General features: G+C 38.8%; 5 protein-coding genes and 1 non-coding gene across 8 annotated transcripts; 4 read left to right on the forward strand and 2 right to left on the reverse strand.

The window, feature by feature from the left end:
• The first annotated feature begins 1,498 nt into the window (after positions 1-1,498).
• Positions 1,499-4,506, forward strand: LOC140767681 (probable methyltransferase PMT16). Its single transcript, XM_073107672.1, has 6 exons — positions 1,499-2,228; positions 2,603-2,813; positions 2,913-3,210; positions 3,299-3,691; positions 3,776-3,853; positions 4,047-4,506. Exons 1-6 carry the CDS (start codon positions 1,566-1,568, stop codon positions 4,273-4,275), a joined length of 1,872 nt encoding a protein of 623 aa, XP_072963773.1. The 5' UTR covers positions 1,499-1,565; the 3' UTR covers positions 4,276-4,506.
• Positions 4,507-5,039: 533 nt separating this feature from the next.
• On the forward strand, positions 5,040-11,293 carry LOC140767100 (COP9 signalosome complex subunit 1). Of its 2 annotated transcripts, XM_073106884.1 has the most exons (7): positions 5,040-5,549; positions 5,700-5,789; positions 6,384-6,704; positions 7,957-8,073; positions 8,186-8,271; positions 10,493-10,727; positions 10,878-11,293. In XM_073106884.1, exons 1-7 carry the CDS (start codon positions 5,139-5,141, stop codon positions 11,052-11,054), a joined length of 1,437 nt encoding a protein of 478 aa, XP_072962985.1. In that variant the 5' UTR covers positions 5,040-5,138; the 3' UTR covers positions 11,055-11,293. The 2 variants fall into 2 exon arrangements, with proteins under 2 accessions (XP_072962985.1, XP_072962986.1); XM_073106885.1 differs by lacking the exon at positions 5,700-5,789 and having other exon boundaries at positions 5,043-5,549.
• A 678-nt stretch (positions 11,294-11,971) lies between these two features.
• Positions 11,972-14,262, forward strand: LOC140767418 (uncharacterized). Of its 2 annotated transcripts, none has more exons than XM_073107318.1 (6): positions 11,972-12,030; positions 12,110-12,392; positions 12,933-13,281; positions 13,364-13,456; positions 13,579-13,652; positions 13,755-14,262. In XM_073107318.1, the coding sequence occupies exons 2-6, from the start codon at positions 12,139-12,141 to the stop codon at positions 13,855-13,857; spliced, it is 873 nt and encodes a 290-aa protein (XP_072963419.1). In that variant the 5' UTR covers positions 11,972-12,030; positions 12,110-12,138; the 3' UTR covers positions 13,858-14,262. The 2 variants fall into 2 exon arrangements, 1 of the variants encoding a protein (XP_072963419.1); XR_012105574.1 differs by having other exon boundaries at positions 11,974-12,030; positions 13,556-13,652.
• Positions 14,263-15,325: 1,063 nt separating this feature from the next.
• LOC140767570 (protein IQ-DOMAIN 22-like) lies at positions 15,326-18,012 on the forward strand. Its single transcript, XM_073107535.1, has 4 exons — positions 15,326-16,000; positions 16,681-16,875; positions 16,970-17,047; positions 17,137-18,012. Exons 1-4 carry the CDS (start codon positions 15,563-15,565, stop codon positions 17,839-17,841), a joined length of 1,416 nt encoding a protein of 471 aa, XP_072963636.1. The 5' UTR covers positions 15,326-15,562; the 3' UTR covers positions 17,842-18,012.
• A 3,608-nt stretch (positions 18,013-21,620) lies between these two features.
• Positions 21,621-21,694, reverse strand: TRNAV-AAC (transfer RNA valine (anticodon AAC)). Its single transcript has one exon. It is a non-coding gene; the product is annotated as a tRNA-Val (tRNA).
• Positions 21,695-22,229: 535 nt separating this feature from the next.
• On the reverse strand, positions 22,230-25,548 carry LOC140767852 (RHOMBOID-like protein 2). The gene is made up of 5 exons (XM_073107926.1): positions 25,169-25,548; positions 24,397-24,560; positions 23,711-23,874; positions 23,363-23,613; positions 22,230-22,510 (listed from the first exon to the last, which is right to left on the reverse strand). Exons 1-5 carry the CDS (start codon positions 25,507-25,509, stop codon positions 22,399-22,401), a joined length of 1,032 nt encoding a protein of 343 aa, XP_072964027.1. The 5' UTR covers positions 25,510-25,548; the 3' UTR covers positions 22,230-22,398.
• Between the last annotated feature and the right edge of the window lie 1,288 nt (positions 25,549-26,836).

A 26,836-nucleotide genomic window follows, 5' to 3' on the forward strand; every position in this document is an offset into this window, starting at 1 on the left:
TCCCTTTTACAGATAGCAAAACCGCATAAATAAGCTTTATCTTTTCTCTTTTTGTTCACTTGTGACAGTATAACATAGGAAAGGTATCAAATACTAATAACTCAAACATACAAGAATAATGCCCAGCAATAAATAGGGGTATGGCATTGATTATTTGAACAAGCCCCTTCCAACCATGGAGAAACACAAGTTATAGTCTAATGATCAACAATAATCTATATATGATTATTAGTAGCTCTGTCTCGAACTCCACCCTGGTGGCTCTGAATCTTGTATTTCTTTTCAGTATTCTTTATCGATGGTTAAAGTTTAGAGGTAATTTATTTTTCGATGATAGTCTAATTTGGATCCTTTAATATGTAGATCGAGAACAAAACAGCTCAAATTATGTCTATATAGTGTCATGCGAAAAAGTTGAATAAATATCATCCCAAAACCGGTTAGGATCTGAATCTTTCCACCTAAAGGGTTTGTTGACTTCATATATTTGAGAAGCTGAATAATTCAGGGCGAAAATGGCGTTTAGCATTATCCATAGTAGTTGCGTGCACAAGCAGGAGAGCATCGTATTAGTTGACTTTTATCCTTAAAGGCGACTTAAACTATGTGCTAAAACGAGTACCTAAATAGAAATCTTGGTCGGTGATCACGACTTCGTTTTTCGTCTTCTTCCGTGCGTTCTATGTCTTTAGACCATTGCTTGGATGATAGATGGTGAAAATGATTCAACTGGACGTGGCATCCATTGGACAGAAGCTTAATAATTAGATTAATGGAGTCGCTAAGAAAAGTTAGCCATTTCACTTTCTTCTCGTGACGAATTTAATAGGTGTTTCACGTTTTATGCTCGACACTGCGATACAAATTTTATATTAACTAAATGGAAGAAATTGTAAAACGTGAAACAATCTGACTCATTTAATAAATATAATAATAGAGATGCTTTTTATTTGAGAGCAGTATATTTAAAAGAGAATAATAATAATAATATATTTTCTTTTCTTTTACTGTTAAATAGATAGAGGTATTTACATGTATACCATCGCAAAGAGGCAATTTAAGACGATCAGAGAACATACAAGAAACGGGCCAAGAACTGCCGAGACTTCTACATGTCGACCGAACTCTGACGAAGTTCTTTGGTACCTTCTCAAGCCATGCAATTACACACTCTTCCAAGTGTCCACCAAAAGTTCTTCATCTCTGAACAGTCCCACAATTCCTTCCTCACGAGTCACGCCCAACCGTTCTACACTCACCCCAAAATATTACTTAATTAAGACAAGTAGCCCTCCTCACCTTATTGTATATAATAAACCTATTGAGGGTTCTTTTGCAAATAACCAAAATACGACTTCTTTGGTTTCATTTTTAAGAGATATTTGCAAAAAGATCCAAATTAAATCTTCTTCATTACACATGCATCCAAGATTCATCAACTGTTCATTTACGATTACCACCCTTTATATAAAAAATTCACACCCTTCTCTTTCCTTCTATGTCAATACCATCTTTAATTTATACCTCCTCCCCCATCTGAAAGAAGTCCTCTCCTCCTCCGAACCATGGCGGCCTCTTCCGTCCGTAAGCTCTACCAATCCTATCTTAAGCGCACCAACCTCCTCTCCATCGCCGTCATCGCTTTCCTCTGCTCCGCTTCCTATCTCCTGGGAATCTGGCAGCACGGCGGTGGCGGCGGCTTCTCCACCACCGATGTCCTCACCGCCGTTTCCTGCGGGACCAACTCGTCTACCCCATCCACGGCCACCCTCGACTTCGCCGCCCACCACGCCGCCGACGAGTCGGCGGCGGCGGCGCCGGCCGCGAGGCGGTTCCCCGCGTGCGACGCCAAGTTCTCGGAGTACACCCCGTGCGAGGACCGCGACCGGTCGCTCCGGTTCGACCGCGACCGGCTCATCTACCGGGAGCGGCACTGCCCGGAGAAGGGGGAGCTGCTCAAGTGCCTGATACCGGCACCTGTCGGTTACCGCAACCCGTTCCCCTGGCCGGCGAGCCGCGGCGTGGCGTGGTTCGCCAACGTCCCGCACAAGGAGCTCACGGTGGAGAAGGCCGTCCAGAATTGGATTCGGGTCGACGGGGACAAGTTCCGGTTTCCCGGTGGCGGCACGATGTTTCCCAATGGGGCGGACGCCTACATCGACGAGATTGACAGACTCGTGTCACTCCATGACGGCTCCATCCGCACCGCCCTCGATACCGGTTGCGGGGTGAGTACTTATTCCCCAATTGCCCTCCTCTTCTCTTATTTCCACCGCCGGTGTTCCGGCTCGTCCCGGTGGCCAAATCGGATCATTAGATCTAGATAGTTATCTTTTGTGATTAATAGGAGAACGATATACTTTGTGATTGTGTATCTCATCTGATACAGCGTAAAGATTTGATTGATAAATGTTTTTGGGAAAATTTTGGATTTAGCCCAAGTTTTCGTCATAATTCATTCCCTATGGTTATTTGTTACCATGCTTGTCCAAAGTCAACAGTCGACAAACGGCAACTGTGTCGACTCAGTGACTCAGATTATAATCCTTCCAACTTCGTTTTGATTCAAAATTTTCTTTTTGTTTGTGATATCTACAATTAGGTGGCAAGCTGGGGTGCTTACCTTTTATCTCGCAACGTCCTTACCATGTCGTTTGCTCCAAGGGACTCACACGAGGCTCAGGTCCAGTTCGCACTCGAGCGCGGCGTGCCGGCCATGATCGGCGTGCTTGCGTCGAACCGCCTCCCGTACCCTGCAAGGGCCTTCGACATGGCGCATTGCTCACGTTGCCTCATCCCTTGGCATCACTATGGTAGTCTCACTTTTTTGACACTTGCCATGGTTGAATTCTGCTTGCAATTGTACCACGTTAAGATTAAGTAGTTAAACTTGTTGTTATTTGAATTAATAGATGGGTTGTTCTTGATCGAAATCGATCGAGTTCTGAGGCCCGGTGGGTATTGGATCCTCTCGGGGCCGCCGATCAATTGGAAGAGCCATTGGAAGGGATGGCAGAGGACTCAGGAGGATCTGAATGCAGAGCAGAACTCAATTGAAGCAGTGGCGAAGAGTCTCTGCTGGAAGAAGATTAGGGAGAAGGCTAACATTGCAATCTGGCAGAAACCTACTAATCATATCCACTGCAAAGTTAGTAAGAAGGTTATCCGATCACCGCAGTTTTGCCCGGCTCAGGATCCAGATGCTGCATGGTATACATTATTCTCTTGACCCATGATTTACTATGATAACATCTAAACATTTCAGAACTGATACAAGGTGCTGCAATCCTTATTCTAGGTACAACAAGATGGAACTTTGCATTACTCCCCTGCCTGAGGTGGCTAGCATTGAGCAATTTTCCGGTGGAGAATTGAAGAAATGGCCGGACAGGCTAACGGCGGTGCCGCCAAGGATTAGTAGTGGAAGCCTTCGAGGTGTTACACCTGAAATGTTCTTGCAGGATACTGAATTATGGAAGAAGAGGGTAGGTTACTACAAGACTGTGATCACCCAATTAGGGCAGAAGGGCAGATACCGCAACCTGCTCGATATGAATGCTCAGTTCGGAGGATTTGCCGCCGCACTGATTGATGATCCGGTTTGGGTGATGAACATGGTGCCGACCAAAGCAAAGTTTAACACCCTTGGAGTGATCTATGAGCGCGGGCTTATCGGTGCATACCAGGACTGGTGAGTTCTAGCACAAACAAGCATAACTCTCCTAGTAGGTACTCTTTGTATATCTTCTTCTCATGCCATGGCCATTAATTGCAGGTGTGAGGCAATGTCAACTTATCCAAGGACATATGATCTCATTCATGCTGATTCTGTGTTCACTCTCTACAAGGACAGGTAAGACATGTACAGAAGATGAAAATGCTCTATTCTGTAGTAGCTTAACCTTATAAAAAGATAAACATACTATCAAAGTAAAATGTCCTAAATTTGAATTCCGCTACACCTATCTGTCATATATAGTATTAAACCTCAAGAGCATGAAATCTTTTTAGGTTTGTATCTAACATGTTTATATTTTTCAATTCAGATGTGAGATGGAAGACATTCTATTGGAGATGGACAGAATCCTTCGGCCGGAGGGCACAGTGATCTTTAGAGATGATGTAGATATCCTAGTAAAGATCAAGAGCATCTCAGAAGGAATGAGGTGGGAGAGCCAGATCGTCGACCACGAAGACGGCCCACACCAGAGAGAGAAGCTTTTGCTGGTAGTGAAGACATACTGGACTGCTCAAGACCAAAACCAAGCGCAATGATATTGAAGTTGCATTGAGAGCAGATCAGTGAACTACCTGGTTTTCTACCATTTTTGTAATTCTTTTGGTCATAAAAGCAGCCTTTTACACTGTGAGGAGGAGAAAAGAAGAGGCAGTGTGAAAGTTAAACATGAGAGTCTTAACAAAAATTGGGTCACTGAGAGATGAGTGGTTGATGTATTGGTGGTGTGTTTTGAGGGTATAAATTTGAGCAGATATTTTAGGTCTCAATTGTTCTCCATTTTTCTCCCAACTCACCTGCCAAGGGAGCAGACGTCTAATTATTCTGATAATCCGGGGAAACGATCAGAAGAAATCCAAAATATTAGTAGTAAACAACTAGTCTGTCACACATGAAGAGACATCAAGAAGCAGAGAGAGACATAATTGTAAAAATTCTTTTCTTTTAAACATTGCAAATATTAAATAAAAAAAGATAAAATAAAACGTAAAATTGACAAACATTTATTAGTATTAAAAAAACTATTTTTACCATTCATTTTGGATAGAAAAACTAGCAGTTGCAGGTAAATTAAAATGAATAACGCAAATAAAAATTCAAAGAGACATTTTGTAATCTGGCTTAAGTAGCAGTTCTTTTGAGTAGATTGCACAAAAAGAGAGAGAGAAAAGAAACTAGTCCTTAAAAAGTTATTTTGATGTTGACGAAGGCCGGTTCTTGGGCCATCGAAGTCCATCTCAGGACTGAGCCCAATTACAACATAATATGATATCCATGGTTTCTCTCCCTTCTCTTCTTCTTTAGGGTTTTGCTCAAGAAGGAAAGAAAGATTAAAAAAAAGGAGGAGAAGAAAGGAAGCCCGAGCTCTTCTCCTTGGATACCGAGCCCGAAAACCTAGCCAATGGACGGGGAAGACGAGGTCTCCGGCGCCGCGATGTTGGATGACTCGTCCTTCCCCAACGGCAGCGTGGATCCGGAGGCGCCGCCGCCGCCTCCACCCCCGTCGGCGATGGGCGGAGAGCAGATGGACGTGGAGGCTTATGCGGGATTGTACACGGGTCGGAGTAGAGTAACGCGGCTTCTCTTCATCGCCGATCGATGCGGCAACGAGACGATGCAGCTCGAGGCGCTCCGGATGGCGTACGACGAGATTAAGAAGGGGGAGGACTCCAACATCCACCGCGATGTCTCGGCAAAGATCGCGGGAAGGCTCGGGCCGAGGTATCTGTTCGACCAGTCGTGGGCGGATATGATCGATCGCCGAGCGGAGCTGCGGAAGGAGAAGCTCGAGAACGAGCTCAATGGATATAAGGTACCTTCTTCTTATTTGTTTCTCTATCCTTCTTGTTGTTTTGGTTTGATCGGAAAATTGATCCATTCGTTCCCGCATAGTTGAATCATCAGAGCTGTTCTAGCGCTTACGATATTAAGGAGGCTTGAATTATGGAATACTTTTGTGTAGGACTCATCATCGTTGGTTAGAAGGCGCTCCGATAATTTGTCTCAAAGCCAAGTTATTTCCAGTTCGGGTTCAAGAATTCTGCTGAAAATGGCATCCTCCCATGATCCTTATGCTCTCTTTTTTTTTTTTCTTTAAAAAAAAGTTCAGAATAAAGATTCAGATGTTATCAGATTGTTCTTTGTCTATCTTGCATATCTGCCATCGTGGTCAAAGTATTACACTTTGATTTTTTTTAAGAGAAGGCATAGATGCCCTCCTTTATTATGAACTTCTAATATCTTTTACCATATAGTTTTATGTTACTTGGAAGGTACGGATGCTAGTAGCAACGAGGATGTGAAATTCTTTTTCTTATGTGCTTTATAATTCCTTCATAATTAATGCAAGTTCGCAATGCTTAGCATCAGTTTGGGATTGCCATTAGCAGCCATTATACTCTAAACTGGTCGATTCTTCCAAGCTGCACTTTGTAATGCTGATTTCCAGTTTTTATTGTAGTATAGTGCTAGGCTAGCTTGCATAATTCCACCGCCTTTTCTGATAAAATATGGCCCAAGCATCTTTTACTATATATCTAATGAGTTGAAGGAGATGGTAGGTGTTTTCTTCTTCTTTTTTGTATATTGGTTTACCTCTAGTTTTGAGTAGTAGCTGATCACCTGTCACATTAACTTCTACCTGCAGACAAATTTGATCAAGGAAAGCATCCGAATGGGTTACAATGACTTTGGTGACTTCTACTATGCTCATGGCCAACTTGGAGATGCCTTTAAGAATTATGTCCGAACTCGTGACTATTGCACCACTTCAAAGCATATAATACAGATGTGTCTTAATGTGATTTTGGTTGGCATTGAGTTGGGCCAATTCATGCATGTTTCGAATTATGTTAGTAAAGCGGAGCAAACACCAGACTCATTGGATCTTGTTACTGTTGCAAAACTACGATGCGCTGCAGGATTAGCTCACCTGGAAGCAAAAAAATATAAGCTTGCTGCACGCAAGGTCAGTTTAGCTGGAATTTTGGAATCTTTATTTCTATAGGTGGTGTCTCGATGGTCTAGAATTATATTGACATCAAAATATGGAATTAGGTGATTGGAGTTTGGACTACAGATATTTTTAATTTCTGTTGATATGCCTGCCATACCGATGTTTTAATGAAGTAACCTTCTTGATAAAAAAAGTTTGTCTTGCAAAGTAATTCTTAGTTCATGCTAAGGAAGCAGAATTCTCAAACTCGTTTTGTTGCATAAAATTCTATTGATTGTTATACCAAAATTTCAGGCTCATTTTCAGCATATTATAACTTATTAGACAAAATTCACATGAATTAAGGATTCATATGAGATCAATATGCCTATTTCATTTCATTATCTAACTTTTTTACTTCATATAAGAAGGACTCTTATAGTCACACATTATTTGCGCAATGCTGATTCTTATTTTAAGATTTGTTGAAAGTTGAAATATTTCGTACTCCAATGTAGCTAAGATGTTGTGCATATTGGATTGCTATTATTTTTGTTGAATAATGACGCTGCAGCTAAGACATTATCTCTTAGAACCATGGTTCACCGGATCGGTTGAACTTAATCTCGATCTAAGTCCAATCTGAATTCTCTTTCTTTCTCTCTTTCAATCACTTCCTCTATTACTCTCTTTCACTCTTTTTTTCTTTTTTTCTTTCCTTACCATATAACTATTGTTTCTCTTACGGAGAGATCTAGCTTTGATGAACTTCGGTATATAATTTTTAATTTATTTCTTTATATCTCTCTTAGTTTTTTTTTTTCATTTCTTCCACTCTCTCATTTTTTCTTCTTCACTACACTATGGTTTTTCTTTTTTTTGTTTGATTTTTTTTTTCACTTACTTTCTTTCTAATCTCTTCTTCTTTTCAATTTTAATTGCATCATAGTTTTTCTTTCTTTATTTTCTTAATTTTTATAATAATTTTTTAAAAAAATTTCTAGAAGTTTTTCTGCATTTTTAAATAATATTTAACTTTTTACGTAATTAAAAAGTCCAATCCAGGCGATTGATACGGTTGGTCTAGCCGATACTTTTTTCTTTTTTTTTCCAAAAGGTTGATTCCGATCCCAGTTTTTTGAACCTTGCTCTCAACGTTTCTTTTTTATTGGCTCTATCACTGTTGAGAGTTGAGATGAATGGAAAATCTATTGCATGCTTTTGCTATAATTTAAGTTTGAGCATCATTTAGCTAGTTTACTTATAACTATCGTCCCTTCTGTAGTTTATAGAGACAGGGCTGGAACTTGGAAATAACTATTCAGAAGTGATAGCACCACAAGATGTTGCTACATATGGTGGACTTTGTGCACTTGCTTCTTTTGACCGCACTGAACTGAAGGTTCATCTTGCTTTCTTCTTCTTCTTCCTTGTCATCATTTGCAATTTTTCTTTTGTGTTAATGGAGGTCAATTTCTCATGCAAAATTTTGCCATCTCTTTCTTTGTTAACAGAAGAAGGTCATCGACAACATTAACTTCCGTAATTTTTTAGAGTTGGTGCCTGAAGTCAGGGAACTCATTAATGATTTCTATGCAAGGTAGGTTGTATAAGTGAAATTTGTTTAATTTTCTGTTATGTTAGTAATCTTTGTGGAAAGTACTTATAATATGTCTCACTCAACACCAGTATTACAAATTATTTTCCTGAGCTAATCAGTCTTGGAAATGGGAAGAATAGGGCATAATGGGAAAGCAGAGTTACAGGACATTGTCATATTTTGTCCACTTAGAAGGCTGTATAATTGTTGGGTAAGCAATGTGATTATGTATGCTAGATTTGTTATGTTCTGTAGTCAAAAGCTTTTCTGTATATAGGATTGCTGAGTACATATTCTTTCCTTTGGTACCCTCCTCACCATCATCAGCCTTGTAGCCCTTTTCCACCATATTCCTTTGGCTATAAGAATTTGGAACATGAGTTTAGATTTCTCTGACTTCCACTTGTGATCATTTCTTCTATTAGTTTAAAATCTAATGGTAGAAATTGGTTGCCATGACCTTCAATGTAGATGCCATATTCCCATGTAAGGAATACTTTGCCAACCATCACATACTAGCCAGATATTGATTAACATTAAAGACTTGTAATACCGATTATTTTCTCAGCATGTTGTGCTGCTGTAAGACCATAAAAGAAGCCCCTCTGGTTAGAATGGATAGTCTTGCTAGGAGATAAATTATTCCTGAGAATGTTTATACAGATATTACAGGCAGGCTATATGAATCTTTATTTCTTCATCTTGTGTGATGTCCATATTAACAGAAAAGGGTATGTTAGTCATATTTATTTGTCAGTGGCATGGAAATTTCTTCAACTTGATCTTCTTTATAGAATTTATGGTCATGTTTTTTTCTCTAGGGAAAATTTTAAATAACACCGCATATTAACGCTCTGTTTATTTGCCTAGCCTTCAATTTTTTTCCATAATTTTCATACAACACCCTAAGTTAACCTAACCATTTCCAAACGAAAAAAGGTACCAACAAAGGAGTATTCTATTAAAATACAAAGAGTAATTTCGAACTACCTAGTTACATGTTGGGGTAAGGAGATTAAATCTAGAAGAGGTTTTTGATTTGGTAGGGTTTAGTTAGAGTGGAGTATTGTTTTTGAAAGGGTTTGGTTAGTGTGAGTCTAGATCAAAGAAATTTTAAAAGTACTTAAGTATGTAAGTAGAATTACATCATGTCAATTAGTCAAAATAACAGTAATGTGTTCTATGAGAATTATAAGAAAAAAGGAGTTCAATTACCAAATCCTCGAACACTTAGTTAGAAAGTAATAAAATGTACGGTGGTGTTTGAATTTTTTTTTACTTCTTTTTCTAAGAGCAAAAGACTATTTCATTGGAAGCTTTAATTGATCAACAATCAGATAAAGTTATTCCATTGTACCTTGCAGTATTACCTTGCTGTTCACTCTTTCAAAATGTAATTCAATAAGGCACCTCCTTTAACAGAAATTCGTCTTTATTAGGTTGGCTGTCTGCAGTTTGCAGTAGATTATGTGTGTAACACTTGCATGGGATTTGTCAATATATGACTAGCAACTGCCAAAAAGTGAGGCCTTCATTTTAACATGCTTAATAAGTTTGTCCCATAATAAAGCAGGTAAATACAGATATTCTGATTCTAAGTTCTCTCCTAGTATATTGTAGTTGTATCAGGTATTTCCTCGAGCCATTGGACATACTGGACACTATCCTAGATTGGAACTTAGAAAGTTGTTAAACACTAGCTGATTTGCATTATGAAATGTTGAATGAAATATTGACCTGTACCAGGACAGTGTACTTCCACATTTTCTTGGTGCTTCGCATAGTTGTTACAGTTCTTTCTTATACCTGATTGTTACAGTGCTACTGATTTTGCTTTGAAAAGGAGCTGTGTGTAAGTAAGTCTTTTGTGTTGCTTCCTGTTGGAATAGCCTCTCAAAATTCAGAGGGTACATTGGGGCGCCAGTTCATGATACATACTTGATACAAAGGAGGGGATGTTTTGTGTGGTCCTTCTAAATTCCAATAAGCACATTTAAATTAAGAAAGGCTTCAGTCCAGTTCACTAGTCAGATATGACAATGTTTCAAGGGGGGCAATGATTCAGTGAAGACCTATCCTCTGAATACAATGTTAAGCATGTGAAGTGCATGGCAGAAATATTCTGTCAGAATCAATTACTATCTTTCTGGATATATAATGATGTACTGTTGCTTTTATGTTGGTTTCTTCTTTTCTAACCACAAGATTTGCTCCATTGCAGCCGATATGCTTCATGTCTCGAATATCTTGAGAAGCTAAAACCAAATTTACTTTTGGACATTCATTTGCATGATCACGTTGAAGCTTTATACACTGAAATTCGCCACAAAGCTATCATTCAGTACACACATCCTTTTATTTCTGTTGATCTCCACACAATGGCTGATGCCTTCAAGACTAATGTTACTGGGCTGGAGAAAGAACTAGAAGCCTTGATTACCGAAAACCAGATTCAAGTATGGATATTTTGCTGTTTTGTTGTACTTCTATGTAGTAGGCCTTCAGATTATGCTTTACCTTTTTTCCTTTCTATATCTTCATGATATCATGATTATGCGTCACTACTTGTCTCCTTGTTGAGTTGATTATTTCTGAAATTTCTGCAGGCCAGAATAGACTCGCACAATAAAATTCTTTACGCAAGACATGCTGATCAAAGAAATGCAACATTCCAGCGCGTCCTACAATCTGGCATTGAGTTTGAGAGGGATGTGAAAGCGATGTTGCTGAGAGCAAATCTCATTAAACATGAGCATAACCAGAGGGGAACAAGAAAACTTTGAAGCGACAAGAAGATTTTTTAGGAGCTTTTGCTGATGTTTCTCCAGAATTCGCTTTGCAGCTTTTGCGTGCCAAAGATTGTGGATTTCATTTTGCATTCAAATGTAAAATCATGATCAAAGTTCTTGCACCTTGTCATGTAATGGCCCGACCGAGAGCGAGACTCTGTTGTCATGTGGCTGTAATCCATGTATATACATTCGAGGTTGGATATTGGATACTTTTCACCGCTTGAATGCTAGCAGCTACTAAAGTCTGGTTTTGCTGGTTAATTTTTATTAGGTTTTTTCATGCAAAAGTTCTCATTAATTTGTTCGGTCGACTGCTCGCTAGTTTCAATATGCTGTTACAATTAGGCATAGTCGACTTTTATACGACTAGAGAACGAAAAATACCCCAATTAGCCTTTTTATTGTAGTTTTTAATCCTTATAGGCTAAGTTAATATTATTCTCTGCAGATCCTCACATGTTAATGGGCTTTCTTTAATTAAAAAAAAAACTACCTTTTCTAATTCTTTTTCCGAATCGTAACTTTAAGGCTTGCAGTGCAACCCCTTTACATCCTTTTCTACGAGTCCACGCATTAATCTTACAAGCAACAACTTACTTTAATATACACCAACTTTATAAGGGCACAATCGTAAATTAAACTACTTTTGGGACCTTATTAAAAAAATTTCCCTTTCCCTTCCCCATCAATCCATCTGCCCACGTGTTGCATGTCCCCTACACGCGGCGGCGAACGTGCCACTTCAGTACTTGAATTCGTTTCCACTTTCGTATCCAATACCAAACAATTAACTAGAGCCGATAGAATTTTTGCGAATTACCGAAGTCTACAATAACACGCTATTATCGGTAAGGCAAGAAAGGGTTGACGTTAAACCTTTTTGCTGGTCACGGAGAAGACCACAACGAGTCACGAGAAGAAAACGAAAACGAAAACGAAAAGGAAAACTTTGAATCACGATAACGATGTAAACAAAATTTTTGCAAAAAAAAGAAAAAAAAGTTAAAACTCCACTTTATTTTCTTATGAGCTTGTTCATCTTACAGCGCGAAAAAGGAGTTGGAGTTCAATTAGAATGGAAGCCTTGATGAAGCGATTCAAAGATCTCGAGGTGAGTCAAGCCCAGCTCAGGGAGCAGCTATGCCTTCTTCTACGTGAAGAAAGAAGAGAGTCAAGGAGATCCAAATACTTGAAAGGTGGTGGTGGTGGTGGTAGTAAGCTCGGCTTCATCCCTGGCTTTTTCGCAAATAGTCCCTCCAGAAGCATTTTGCAACACATGGGTCATGCCGTTTACGTCTCTCGCTCTCCTACCGGAGAAATCTTCTACTGGTTTGTTTCCAACCTTATAATACAAGAGATATATCTTTTAAGAGATGCCATCTATATATATATATATATATGAGCTCTCTTTGATTCCTTTCTTTCTACTTGGGTGTTGAAATACAAAACTAGCCAGTGATGAATTGGAAAGTATGAAAGAGATAAAGAAACATCGTCATTTTTTATATTATTTAGAATACTGGGAGAGATGAACATATTTAAATTGGATTTTCTATTAATTTTGAATCAATATATTAGATTTAAATCAGATCTTACAAAAATAAAATTCCGTTTTTAAGTATATCATAGATAGACAAATGATATATTGGAGAGAGGTTTAAAGTAGTAGTCTCTTTATCATTTTGAATCTAATCTCTTATTGAATGTTTATATTTTAAAGACTTTCTAGTCTTTAATTCCGTAATTAAAGAAGTACCGGAAATCGATGCTGGATGTAAATAAGAAGAAGAAACCAGCTATATTGTCTGTAGGATTAATATTAGGAATTAAGATGGGATATTGAAATATTTGCCATATTATGATGTACAGGAACAAATCAGCAGAAAATTTATATGGATGGAAGGAGTACGAAGCACTTGGAAGAAGGGTGTCTGATCTACTTGTCAATGAAGAATGCCACCCTCATCTTGAAAAGATCATGCAAAGGTTAAATAGTGGTCTATCATGGTCAGGCCAGTTCCAGTTTAGGAAGAGAACAGGAGAAATTTTCATGGCAATGGTCACACATAGCCCCTTACATGAGGATGTTGGATTAATTGGTGTGATTACTGTCTCAAGCGATGCAGCTATGCTTTATGATTATAAGCAACTAGAGAAGAAACCAAATGCCAAAAGAGTTCAGTGGTGCTCACAACCACAGAATCCATCATCTAGTCTGGTACTTAAATTGCATCCAATTATTACTCTCTCTTTCTTCTTTAGTTTCTTATAATCTCGTGTCAACTTTTCAATTACAACAGGCCACAAGTATCTTTGCTAAAACTACCAGAGAAGGATGTGAATATTGCATACCAGAGAATGTGAATGCAATCTCAGCTAAAACTAAGTTACAAGTGAGTTACTAAGTGTTTCTTTTCCTTTTCTCTTTATTAATTAAAGCTATATGAATACATCAAGTAGAATTCAAAATATTGATCCTTTCGGACAATTAGTACCAACTTCAGATCACCTTCAGGAAGGAGCTAAGTCGAGAATAAAATATCGAAGCATGGCGGAGCTCTATCGAAGTTTTATCAGCAATCCAAGTTTGTATGTTATGATTAATTTCTCTTCATATACATAGAAAGTGGTTGGTAAGAACTTTTACAAGTATATATAGCTCTGACTTTTAACTTTTGCTGGGAGTGATAGGCTGCAAAGGTCTTTGGCAAATCGCATACTCCAGAAGAGCAGCAACCATCCAGGAGAATCAAATGGAGGACTTGAAATAATTAATTCAGCAGAGATTGGATAAAGGCTTCCATAATTTTATTTCCATTCACTAGATCTTGTGTTTGAAGATTTACGGTAAGGCATCGAATTGAAGAGCTTAAATCGTTGGAAGCAATGGTAAATTAGGTGGAAACCAAAACTTGATCAGCATAGTTATCAGCTCCAGTGCCCACAAGTAATTAAATGCTATGAGCTCAAGCAGAGAGGCATATAAGAGATCAAGGCGATAAGTTACTGAAATCTATTAGCTTGGGGCAATTAACCAAATATTGCAGACTAAGCTTGGCAATTAGTTCTCATGTTATAGAATCATAGACCTTTGCTATGTTATGTTTCATATAAAAGGGATTGTCTTAGAAGATTTAACTCTTATCATGACTACTTTGTAATACACATGATGAGGAGTAATAAATTCAATACATGTCAGTGAATTGCCAAAATAAGATTCTATCTCTAAATCTTTAATATTTTAAATATATTATTTGAGCCATCTAGTAATTAACTTTCAAAATTAAAGCAGATGCATTCATAGAACCACGTTAAGAAAATAGATAGACTATTTTACTCTTAAAAGTGAAGAGTGGTATGACGAAGAGAGAAATATAAATTAAGTATGAATCATTTGTGGAGTAATAGAATAATCAACTAGCATTACTGGGGGTTGGCCCGTAGGACGTAGCGATATCTATTATCCAGGATATAAACTTATTCGCTGTAGACTTATCCGTGTCGGGTGACCGTTCGCTTTCGCTCAATTGGCCAACAAACTCCTGGGCCCCACGATTACTACGCCACGTTCACCACTACCGCCCAGCTATTACACGCCCGCATCCGGGCCCCACGTTGTTGCCGATCTCATCTTACACCAATCGATCCATTGCTGACCGTCCGATCGCTGAGCCCATATCCAGCAAGAGATCATTTCCAGAGACCGGAATGTACTTTGGGTGTCAAACTGGGTTTGAACCCGTACGAGAACAGTCTCCATCCGCAGCTCACCTAGCGGAAGCACCACCACCGTTGGATCGACATCCGACGGCTAAGGATAGAGAAACAGGCCCTTTCCTTTGGACCACTCAGCGAACAGTTGTCAGTGCTACGGGTCGACCAAAAAGAGGATTTGCATATAACGCCCTACATTTTAGTAAATTTATGGTTTAAATTCTTTATTTTTTAGAAAAATGCAAATCTCATAAATATTTTTTTTAATAAAAAAAAATAAGCTAAAGAATATGTTAACAAAATATTAACATTATAAATTGTTTTAAGGTGTATTTAATTATAATATGAAAAAGAGCAATGCAATTTTATAAGGTGATGCAAATCATGCAATTGACTGGTCCTTCGTAAAAGAAGTATAGGGGTGAAATTGTAATTTGATAAAGATGATGCATCATATCCTAGGCCGGCGGAACACGGGATCCCATTTCTCCTTTTTGACAAGTATAATAGTATAAAGCTATTATATATAGAGAGGAGGCCGCCCTCACACTACTCTTATTTGCTCTGCACCTCTCTGACTCCCTCGACTCTCTCTTCCCCCATCTCTTCCATCACTCTCCTCTCCTTTCCGCTGACCTTTCTCCACTCCTCTTCCCTTTCTTTTTCTCAAATCTCCCGCTCTTTTTTTGGGGGGGGGGGGGGCGAGGGGGAACTCAAATTTGAGGCCATGGGCTACTCCGCGAAGCGCGTCGGGTCACGGCGGGCGGAGGAGCGGTGAGAATAAGATGGGCCGCGCCGCGAGGTGGCTCCGGGGGCTCCTAGGAGGGAGAAAGTCCGACTCCAGCGCCGGCACGACTCCCGAGGCGTCTCGGCCCCCGAGCGAGAAGAAGAGATGGGGCTTCGGGAAATCCTTCCGCGAGAAGGAGAAGGTCCCGCAGCAGAAGCAAGCCATGCGGGCGGCGGTGGAGGAGAGGAAGGTCTCGTACAGGGAGGTCATTCGGCCGTACGCGGCTGCGGAGACGGCGCGGGTGGACCAGGAGGAGGAGAGCAAACGGGCGATCGCGGTGGCGGCGGCGACCGCCGCCGTGGCGGAGGCTGCTGTTGCGGCGGCGCAGGCGGCGGCCGCGGTGGTGAGGCTAACGAGCAGCGGGAGGTGCGTCGGATTCGGGAAGCGGGAGGAGTGGGCGGCGGTTAAGATCCAATCCGCATTCCGTGGATATCTGGTTAGCCTTCTCTTCCAGAGCTCCGATTTATTCCTAATTTCTAGAATAACATCAAACTTTTTTATCCCTAAAAATCCAATATTTCCCTACGAGGGACTTATTCTCGTCCGGATAACCAAATGGGGATTTACCTAAGAATAGCCAGTGAGCTGGATCGCGTGATTCGAATGGGTCCTGTCACCTCCGAGTTGCCGTTTCACCTAAAGGCTATACTCCCTATACCCGCTCCGCTTTTCCTAAAATATACTACTTTTATCCACTCCTTATCCCTCCATTCTTAATGCACATTAATTCACTTTTAACTCGGAACTTCCCTGGTTAAAAACTCCTTCACGGTAAGTATAAGCGGAATAATCTAAGAAGGGTAGATGGGGTCCTTCCGTTCCCACGCGGTCCATTTAAGTGCACGGCTTATGGAGTAGTTGGCTGTTGTCCGTCGTCGTCTTCTTACCCTCCACGTTTGGTAATTGCAATGGCTACTACAGTTGGAACTCGGAGGCGTAGATATTAATTTCTTTTAACTCTCTGCACCCTTTTGTATATTTTATAACTATCTCTGAGACCCTTGGTCTCTTGTCTCCCAAACTAAGTTTATTGATCACTGTGGAAGAACATGGGGAATCTAATTTCTTGGTGTGGATAGGATTCTTCTAATATTACCACATTTGTGCTGTGTGCAGGCGAGGAGGGCATTGAAGGCCCTGAGAGGGCTGGTGAAGCTGCAGGCATTGGTCAGGGGCAATATTGTAAGAAAGCAAGCAGCCGAGACGCTCAGATGCATGCAGGCTTTGGTTCGGGTTCAAGCTCGGGCTCGAGCTTGCCGAGCCATCCGATCCGAGAGGGTTCGTCCCGATAAGTCCACACGTAGTCACCCGGTATGTAACGTTTGATCTTCTTTAATTAATAAGCATTCGATGTAACGTCTTCTTTTGTTTAATTTTTTTTACTTATTTATTTATTTTTCTCCAGGGTCCTCCAACCCCGGAGAAATATGAACATAGTACTCGAACAAATGGGTCGAAGTCTGATCGGTCTGGGTCGCTCGTGGTAAAATTTTATTTTCGATATAGTCCTAGCAGATTGTGATAATTTTAGGTGGTGCTTTATTAACTGGTTCGATTGTTTTTGGTATATAGAGGAATTCGTCCAAGTCAGCTGGTGCTGATGCAGTTGATCGAGAGAGATCACATTCTTCCGGGTGGAATTGGTTAGATCGATGGATAGAGGAGAGGTACTGGAATAACCAGGAGGTTACCAGTGCCGCAATTGATGATGATAAGAGTGCAAAGATCCTGGAAGTGGACCCTGGAAAGCCTCAATTCAATTCCAAGAGGCGAAGTAATCACAATAACATGCAGTCTTCTTGCTCTAATAGTCGAAGCTATGCAACTGTGCCAGACTCACCTTCGAAGGACTCGACAACTGCACAGTTATCCATTCGGAGCCCTTCCACTGTGGATATGAGGCAATCCCTTAGCCCACTTAGGTTTCCGGCCGACGCCGCAGAGATCAGCGAGAGCCCCCACTACTACTCCGCCACTTCTCGCCCTGGTAGCTCGAGGAGAGGGCCGTTCACACCCTCGAAAAGCGAGTGCTCTCGCAGTTTATTCGGGTTCTCAGATTACCCCAGCTACATGGCAAACACCGAGTCCTCCAGGGCCAAGGTTAGGTCTCAGAGTGCACCAAAGCAAAGGCCTGCTGAGTACGAGAAGTCTGGCTCGGTGAAGAAGCTCCCAGGTGCACAGAAGTCGAACTCCTTGCATGCCAAGTTCGCCAACAAGGCTTATCCAGGATCTGGGAGGTTGGATAGATTAGGAATGCCTATCAGATATACTAATTAATCAACCAATGTGATGTTTTGTTTATCCTTCGTTTTAGAACTTCCCCCACCCCCTTTTGTTGCAATCCCTCTCTAGCTAGTGCCTAGTGGTAGTAAATTGTCCTCCTCCTCCTCATGTAATCAGAATGTCATGTTTTGCTATCAATGCCAATGCTTTGCCATTTAATTTCCAGGTGGTTGCTTTATTCCAAGAAGAACGGCCAAAGGACACACATACTGTTGGCTAACACACAGACAAATGTGTACGATGTCATGATAAATTAAAGAAAGGTATTGATTTTGGGATGTGTTAGTAGGGTAGATAAATATTATAATACGAGTTGGTGTCGGTGGAGATGGGTGGATTCGGTGAGTGCCGGGTATGCTACGTTTTTGGATCGACTATCCAAGCCTTGAATGACTTGTCCCCAGGAAATGGTCCGAATGATGCAATGTTTATCATTTTATATCTTAAGCAACTAATTTGGCACCTTTGGCTTGGGCTTTTCTTGTCTCCAAGGGTGAACGTGATCTATATGTAGTCCAAATCCAACGATCTAATGGGGCCCGTAGTAGATCACAGGAGGTTGGTTTTGTTCCTCTGAACAAAATGTAAGTCGGTGCATTTTATCTCCACTCTAGCTTTCTCTCTCTCTCAAGATCTAATCTGCGGGTGGTAAACTTTGTGATGCAAAAGTGGATAGAATGACTGTCGAGCTACAATAGCCGGCCTTTCGTGATGCCAAATTTGATGCTTAATCAATGTGTTAAATTTGGGTTGGCATTTATAGTGAAAGCAGGAGACCACTACCAGTCACAAAGTGCCACAAATCTAAGGGGAAAAAGACATGGCTGCATTAGTATTTGGTTGGTGAGGGAGAGGAAGTTAAAGAAGGCAGCCATCAACAATGGAGTTGGTGAAGGAAAGGGATGATTGGACGCGGCAAGACAAGTGCCCTTTAGACCAGTCCAGAACCTCTTGACCCCTTGGAATTTATCGTCACTGTTAGTAGTCATGTTTCTTTTCGTTTAGGCTTGTTTTTTTGTAGTCTTCTACGATATCTCCATCAACCTTCGGACTTTTAAACTAGCCTAGCAATCCTTTCTGAGATGCGTCTGGAAATTCCACAAGATTTGGCATCTTTTCATGCACTGATCGCTAGTTTGAATTGATTCGAATTCTGGTACTTTTACCTCTTCCCAAGAGATTGGATAGCTGGGGTTAATACAACTCGGAGATTTTGCCAGGAAGCTCTAATGATTTGGCAACTTACAACTGGAACTACAATTTAAATACTGCCCTCTTTAGCTATAGTTTGAGGACACGTCACTGCTGTAATTTAATAGTTAACTCTTTTTTTCTTCTAATATAAACATGAAATTAATATTTAATAATATATAATTTTTTTTTTATTGAAAACATATATTGTGACCAAATTTTATAGGGCTACCTCCTTTCTTAACTTATGACCTATTGAAAAGATACCTCTGGTACATTGCCATATACATATGCTAACATAAGAAATTTGTTTGTGGTCATCTTTTCTCACACCATATGCCTCTTACAGTAATACTCCAAGAACACTGTAGATAAGAGAAATGAGTAGGTGTGCTATGTTTCTTATTTGTTACATTTATTCTATTATTTTTATATGGAGGGAATTTTTAATATATTTTGTTTCTATGTTTTCTATGATTTTTTATTTTTTGAGGGATAAATTACACTTATCTCTTATACGTTAAATTTAAGCACTTAACAACAATCATACCATTCTGACCAAATTGTAACTATTGTATGTTTCATCTAAAGCTAACACTATTTATATATATATATATATATATATATATACTTTAACTATCTGATATCTTTCATTGATGATGTTAATTTAAATCGTCAAATAACTATCTTAATTCTTAAATTCAATTTCTTTTATAAATGAGATAAAATAGTTTTTTAAGAGCTTAAACTGATTATTGACAGCCGTATAATATTTTAAATGAAAAAAAGTTAAACGGGCATTTTAGATGTTTTACATAATTAAAAGGGTTAATGTCTCTTTTGGTCTGATATATTTTGTCTAGGTGTGATATTCCTAAACTATCTTAAATTATGTTATTATTTGAATGTGTTATGATGTGTTTGATTGTGCTATTATTGTTTTTTTCTCACAATTTTTAGTGGTGTTACGTTGATATGTGATTTAGTTAGATGTACTAATATAAAACGTTAATTATCCTAGATAGATATTGTTTTGTAATAAAATGAAGCCATTGACTGTCCCGAAAAAAACTATCACAAAATATAATGGGAAAACTAATATAAAATTAGATGATAATTAAAGAACCAAAGTATAATTATCATTATATATAGAGTAATATTATACTTACAAGCACTTTACAAGTATACTATAAACAAAATAATGTGTCACTATCATATTCATTAATAGTAAGTATTGTGGGATAGTGAGAAAATCTATCAATGAACATCAAAAGTGTTTGTAAATATTTTTAATAGCATTATTAATATGAATCTATTTGTTTATATATATATATATAGTCAATGGAGGAATCTTCATTGACCAAGTCTTCGGTCAGTACTTTAGTCCAAGCGACAACATATGAACGCATGTGAAGCTCAACCTTTTTATCTACCCATTTTCCAACTACTACGATAGCATGGACCATTCCCATTTAAATAAAAAGCTTCAAGGTTGAAGTGCTATTAATGGCATTAAGTAATCATTATCTTTCTTTTCAAATTAAGAAAATATTATCATAATACTATACCTCAATATATATATATATATATGGTTCATAGAATCATAGTATTAATAACACTCCTAAGGCCTTGTTTGATTTAAGATTAAGTCTCAAACTCAACTAATTAGTTTCATATTTTTAATTTTAATTAGAAATAAAAAAATATTTAGTTTTCTGAATTAATTTAGGAGCCGAACAGACATTAATCATAGTCACATTCCAACTAGACAGTATTATTTCTAGCTATCACACCAACCTTGTCATTGATGCTAATAATCGTACGACATTCTCCAATGATTAATACAAAGCAATGTATTTGGTTTGGTCGGCCCATAATCCTCTCTTATTCACGAACTAATTACTTCTCATCTCTTATCAAACTTAATAGGAGAACATGATTAACTTAACCATGGTAAATAATTTTCCTTTTTTTTATATAAAAAAAAGAAGAAGCTATGAATCCAGAATCCAGGATCCAGATGCAATGCACAATATGCATGTTTGGGTATTTTGTTTTTATTTATAGAAAGGTAGTGAAGAAGAGACAAAAGATGGGACACATCTCGTAAGAACTACTTTGTTTTTATTAAACTTAAGGGCTATTTTGATGCTATTTGTTAACATGGTAGCTTCTGGAGCGAAGGCATTCCCATGTGCTTATGCCCTTGGAGGCTTGGACTCGGAGCTCCCAGGGGTGTTTGGATTGAATTTTAATTCTTATGAGTAATACTAATGAAGATAATTAGGATCATTAATTATAGTGGAGTATTATTAGTAAGAGACTAAGAGGGTTCATGTGCGCTTCGCGGCGCGGCGTGGAAGGTGGAACCCCATTTCAGTATCCCCACCCATGTGGCCACGTGCTGCTTCGGTCTGGATCAGGATGGATTAAACGGTCGACCGGACTTGATTGTCTCTTCCAAGTGCTTTTAACTTTTTATATAGATTATATTATTATATGCATATTTACTATAAGTCAATTTAGCCACGTCATTAAAAAAAAAAAAAATTCTTAGAATGACCATCACGTTAGTGATTATATGGCGTCGCCCGGACTCGAACCGGAGACCTTCAGTGTGTTAGACTGACGTGATAACCAACTACACCACGACACCATTCCGACCAAATTAAATTTATAGATTATTCCAATTATAATATATAGACTAATATAATAAATATGAATACAACCCGTTTAATAATCAAGTTAAAAAATAATTTATTTATGACCTTAATCTTGTTAAACTAAATTTAAATCCTTTTAGCAGCTAAATTATCTGTGTCAGATTAATTTTTGTCACTTCTTTTATAGAATTGAGGTTTGTTAAGTGGCCTACACATATCTAATCCAAACCACTAGGTATTCCTAAATAGCTCCATCATAATCTATGCCATACACCAACCTGCCTCCTTTCTAATATAAACCCCAAGGTAGAAAACACACAAAAGATAGATCAAGGCCCAGTGTCGTTGCCCAATAAAGCTTGAAGGAGAGCGGAAGCATTCCTTACCTTTCACTGGAAGTAATAATAAACTATAAGGTAATGGAAAAGCCTATGAAGATACTTGTCAAAGTACAGGTCTTGAGAGATTCAAACATGAAGAATGAAGTCAATAAACTACATGATCGCTCGATTTGAGTGACAAAAAGAATAAGTAATAGAACAATCTGAAACTAATCGATTCTGCTTGTCCAAGTTATGTACAGTAAGAATTACAATCAATATCAAATTCTCACATTACAATGACATTCTGATGCCCTTAAGTAGCACCTTAATTTTTTTTTTTTACTCCACACTGAGGGTGAAAGTGTCAATCATAATTAATTGCCACAGCTCCATCTTGATGTAGGAACACAGCTCAAATAGTGACACCAGTGACAATGATTGTTCGCGTTCACTCCTCTGAATAGCATTATCAGCCCAATCACAAATCTGCACAATAGTAGCAAGAAGGATTGAATACAAGTCCACCTGACTGATATCATAGTTGGTAGCAAAGAACAAACCAAAATAATCGAGATTCTTGGCCTAGCGAACATCATGTCAAACTAGTCAATGAATGAGACCTGCAAATGGTATTCTAAGATCTAGATGGTATTCCAACACCAGCACCACTAAATATTTCATGTCTGTTTTGTTTTTCCTAACTCCTAAGTTTTCCTTGAACAACCTGATTTAAACAGCTTTATAAATCCAAAATCAGTTGGTCTATAAGAAACGATTAATGTTCTTCACAGTACATACATACATTGCATAGTACAATAGTATGGCATACAAGAAAATAGGCCTAACACAGTGGACTTTATACGTGGTCTGTTAGTTATTTAAATCTGCAGCTAGCTGACATTTAACTGCTGATCTAATTTCTCCAATCCATACTTTTTGAGTCCAAAAATCAATTTCAATGGATAAGTATTTGTAAAGCAAAAGGTCTACTGGATTGGTCCCAAGCAAATGTTGTCCTTTGATCAAATAATACAGTTCTTTGTAAGAATCTACTAAATGAGTTTTGTCAAACAAATTCTGGAAAAACATGTCCATGCATATATCAATGATTCTCCTATCATATTACTAAGATAATTAGGAAAAGTTGAAGAACAACTTGCAAACACATCGGGCGGTCAAGTTTGCCAAGAGAGTAAGAGAATTTCGTGCAACTAACAGCACATCACATGAAGCCCAAAAGCCAAAATGAAACAGCTTATGATACAATGAACTTCTAGTTAAGAGTACCACATTCTCTGGAGCACAGAATGTTAATAAAAAATGAACAGAAATGCTTACCCAACTATAAGCAAGATCAGTGCGACAAACCATAAGATGTACTGATATGCCATATACTTTGACATGGCTTTACTCCCAGGTGGGGGATTGTGGTGTTCCAGCCAACCAAATCGAGGACGTATCAACAGAACAAATCCCAGAAGAAAACCAGTCAGAAAGCCTCCTATATGGGCATAGTTATCAACATGTGGCAGTATTCCAAGGGCTAGATTAATCACAATGATGAACAAGAGAGTTAACAGAGCAACACCCTGCAAAATCAGATTAATGAAGTGAGTTTTCTAAGCTTTAAGACAAAATGCTTGTAAATTTCAAATAATAAAAAAATAATAAAGAAAATGGATCCACCTTATTGGTATATATAGTCCAGTTAGTTATAAGCTCTGACAACATGGCTCCAAGAAGTCCAAACAAAGCACCAGAAGCACCAACAGATATACTATTTCTAATAAAGAGAGACGAGAGGACGCTACCACCAAACCCAGAGAGAAGGTATATTGCCCCAATTCTCACTGCAAGAGACCAGGCAGGCAAAGATCATTCAGGATGGATCCCTCAGGACTAGTGTAAAGTTTCTAAGGGAGCATAACACAAACAAATTCTGTTTTCTCAGGAATTTCACCATCTAATTCTTCCCCAACGATAAATTCTCATCTAATTTGAACCAAAACTGTTCTGGAAATCGCCCCAAATTTGTCCCAAAGTTGTATCCGAATAAGCAAGCTAAAGGCAATGAATTATGGGCAATTCAAACTTCTGATATTTCACAAATTGCCATCAATATTTGGATGATTTAAGAGTTAAATTATAAATAGAAACACAAATACATACATTCTGGCCAAGAATTTCCTATTAGCGTGAAGGTGGATGCTCAAAAAGGTGAAAGCCAATTAGACAACAAAGAGTTATCATATGAATATTATGCCACAGACGGTAAAAAAATGTCCAACTTTTGCTTTTGATGCATATGACAGAGATGCAGGCTATTCTTGTAATTGCCAAAAGGCAAACAACAGGAAAAGTATGACGCTTACCAAATCCAAATTGCTGTTCAAGGCGAATTCCTATAAAAACAAGGCTTAGCATATTAGCAAGCAGATGTACAACACCAGCGTGCAGCCAAATGCACGTAACAAGTCTCCACCCTTGATGTTCATGGACAACTTTGTCCCATTGAAGTGCTCCCAGCTTCTCTAATCTGAAACAAATAGTCCTACATTTCAGTATCTCATATGCTTGAATAAAAGAAAAATACAGTAAGATCACCCAATAAATGCAGTTCTTAAAAGCACAAAAGAAATGAATCATGATTGAAAAGCTGAATCAGGTTTTGAAAAGAAAAAAACAAATGTTAAGTTATTTTTGCCCAAATTCGTCAGAGAGACTAGTGTATATCTCTACTGTAGGCATCGAAACACCGAATTCAACTTCACAAGTTTCAGCATCTGATTTGAACAACCAAAATTATTCTTGAAGACGCCCCAATTTTGACCGAAAGTTATAAGCGAAAAGGCAGGCTAAAGGAGACGGACCAGTTAATTGACTTACGATCTAGGAACAGGCTAGATCCTGAAATTGCGCTCAAATCTGAGCCAGGAAAAGCTCAGAACAGACAAAAGATCAAGCTAAGATCCATTTATCCCAAACCATTTCACCAAAAACCTACATCCCCCATAAAAATTCAGACAAGAAACGAAGTGGTCTTCACCAAATCTACCACAAATCCCAACCCGAACCCAAAACTCGCAACTTTATCGCAATTCAGGCACAAACAGAGCCATTTAATCAGGAAAAAAAAAACCTTACTTGGAGGAGGACGGCCCAAAGAGTGGATTCTCGCGAAGCGGCTGGAAAGAGAAGCGATGGAGAAACGGCGCGACGCAGGAGCCGAAGGGGTTGGGGTGGGCGGGGCAGTTGTTGACGTACATCACCGCGACGAACACCGCCACATTTGCCACCACGAACATGGGTATCACCCACGAGGTCCATTCCCTGTCCGCCACGTACCCCGGATCGTAGTAGAACGGCGCAGACGACGCGTTGCCGGCCCCATTGGGGTATCCGGCGCCGCCTCTACCCTTCGCGCCACCGGCCCCCCCAGATCTAGTAGCGGCGCGGCCTCTCTCGATATCGATCGTAGAAGACATTTCTCCTAATTTCAAGTACGATGAGTAAACAAAGGAGTCTTTTTTTTTCCTTTATTAGTCTCGAAGGTCAAGAAGATAACTATATAGTGCAACGACTATGACCGCTTTAATGATTATGCGGATGGTTCCGCATAAAAATAAAGAGTTCTTTATGGACAGTCGTTTGGTTGGTGCTTACGAGTTACAAGGTAGTTGTCGGCCGCCGGGTAAGTCTGCATAAGAATCAATGTATGCGGTTGTTTAATCTTCACACATTAGCCAAAATATAACTCGTTTAATATAAGATTGAAAGCATTATTATAATCTAAGGCACCATTTTTAAAAAATAATAATTTAGAATAGTAATTTACTAATTATTTTTAATATGACATAAAATTGAGGTATAATTGCATATTTGAAGAGGATTTTAATATAATTTTAGTTAACTTACTCGTGAAATATGTTTAATTTAAAATAAGAATAATTTGATATTTAGTGACAAATCTAGAATAAGTATAATAATAAACTAGACACAAACGGGAGTTAAAATAACCTAACCAATTATCAGAGAGAAGTAGGTCTTTTCATGGCTAAATGACCTCACTAATTCTTCTCATTGAAAACCCTAGTACATGGGTCTTCATCGACTCGATGATGATTCACTCTATCATCATTGAAGCAAAAGGAACTGGCGACGAATTACCCTCTCATGCATACATTTGCTGTTTTAGTAGAGGAAATAATGCGATAGCTCACAATTTCGCCCATTTTAATAACAAATATTGTGACAGAGTTGGACCTCACGTATACTCCCTATTGATCAAAATGAATTAAGTTTATATAACACATCTGGGCAGCAGAGTAATCACAGAGAGATAAAGCGACGGAGAGGAGGAAAGCTACTGATTCCTAACATTGAAAGGGAAGTCGGTCGAACTCCGCGTACTCGTCTGAGACATTCCAACTGCAACGCACATGCTCTGCTCCTCGGGTGGGAGGTCTCGACTCTGATCCAAAGCATCATTGTTGCATAATTCGAGGGCTTATATGTAAAAAAACTCGTCAAAATCGATGAAGGGGGGAGTACGTCTCGATAAATTCTAGGAAAATTTATCAAAGAATGCAGTAAATTTTGGTTTAATTTTGATGTCTTAAAAACACTTTACTGTTGGGTTACTTAAGGAACAGGTAATTTGTTAAATTAATTATTAATGTTAAATGACTTTAACTAACTTTGAATAAGGTTTTTAAAGATCAAACTAAAGGTGAAAATTAACTCATAGTATCTTTGAGGTGCTAAAGTAAATTATAAGGATTTATATTATAGTATGTCAATGATAACAGAAGT

This window comes from Typha angustifolia, chromosome 9 (genome assembly GCF_048772165.1).
Source record: "Typha angustifolia cultivar Huaian chromosome 9, ASM4877216v1, whole genome shotgun sequence".
NCBI lineage: Eukaryota > Viridiplantae > Streptophyta > Magnoliopsida > Poales > Typhaceae > Typha > Typha angustifolia.

Excerpts from the sequence above, each read along its gene's own strand:
- LOC140767418 (XM_073107318.1), top strand. The coding sequence starts at position 12,139 with ATGGAAGCCTTGATGAAGCGATTCAAAGATCTCGAGGTGAGTCAAGCC. Across the intron at positions 13,282-13,363 it reads AGAATCCATCATCTAGTCTG|GCCACAAGTATCTTTGCTAA; the intron begins GTACTTAAATTG and ends CAATTACAACAG. Across the intron at positions 13,457-13,578 it reads CAGCTAAAACTAAGTTACAA|GAAGGAGCTAAGTCGAGAAT; the intron begins GTGAGTTACTAA and ends GATCACCTTCAG.
- LOC140767681 (XM_073107672.1), top strand. The coding sequence starts at position 1,566 with ATGGCGGCCTCTTCCGTCCGTAAGCTCTACCAATCCTATCTTAAGCGC. Across the intron at positions 2,229-2,602 it reads CCCTCGATACCGGTTGCGGG|GTGGCAAGCTGGGGTGCTTA; the intron begins GTGAGTACTTAT and ends ATCTACAATTAG. Across the intron at positions 3,211-3,298 it reads CAGGATCCAGATGCTGCATG|GTACAACAAGATGGAACTTT; the intron begins GTATACATTATT and ends TCCTTATTCTAG.
- LOC140767570 (XM_073107535.1), top strand. The coding sequence starts at position 15,563 with ATGGGCCGCGCCGCGAGGTGGCTCCGGGGGCTCCTAGGAGGGAGAAAG. Across the intron at positions 16,876-16,969 it reads AGTCCACACGTAGTCACCCG|GGTCCTCCAACCCCGGAGAA; the intron begins GTATGTAACGTT and ends ATTTTTCTCCAG. Across the intron at positions 17,048-17,136 it reads ATCGGTCTGGGTCGCTCGTG|AGGAATTCGTCCAAGTCAGC; the intron begins GTAAAATTTTAT and ends TTTGGTATATAG.
- LOC140767852 (XM_073107926.1), bottom strand. The coding sequence starts at position 25,509 with ATGTCTTCTACGATCGATATCGAGAGAGGCCGCGCCGCTACTAGATCT. Across the intron at positions 24,561-25,168 it reads TTTGGGCCGTCCTCCTCCAA|ATTAGAGAAGCTGGGAGCAC; the intron begins GTAAGGTTTTTT and ends TATTTGTTTCAG. Across the intron at positions 23,614-23,710 it reads GGACTATATATACCAATAAG|GGTGTTGCTCTGTTAACTCT; the intron begins GTGGATCCATTT and ends CTGATTTTGCAG.
- LOC140767100 (XM_073106884.1), top strand. The coding sequence starts at position 5,139 with ATGGACGGGGAAGACGAGGTCTCCGGCGCCGCGATGTTGGATGACTCG. Across the intron at positions 5,790-6,383 it reads CAAGAATTCTGCTGAAAATG|ACAAATTTGATCAAGGAAAG; the intron begins GCATCCTCCCAT and ends TTCTACCTGCAG. Across the intron at positions 6,705-7,956 it reads ATAAGCTTGCTGCACGCAAG|TTTATAGAGACAGGGCTGGA; the intron begins GTCAGTTTAGCT and ends TCCCTTCTGTAG.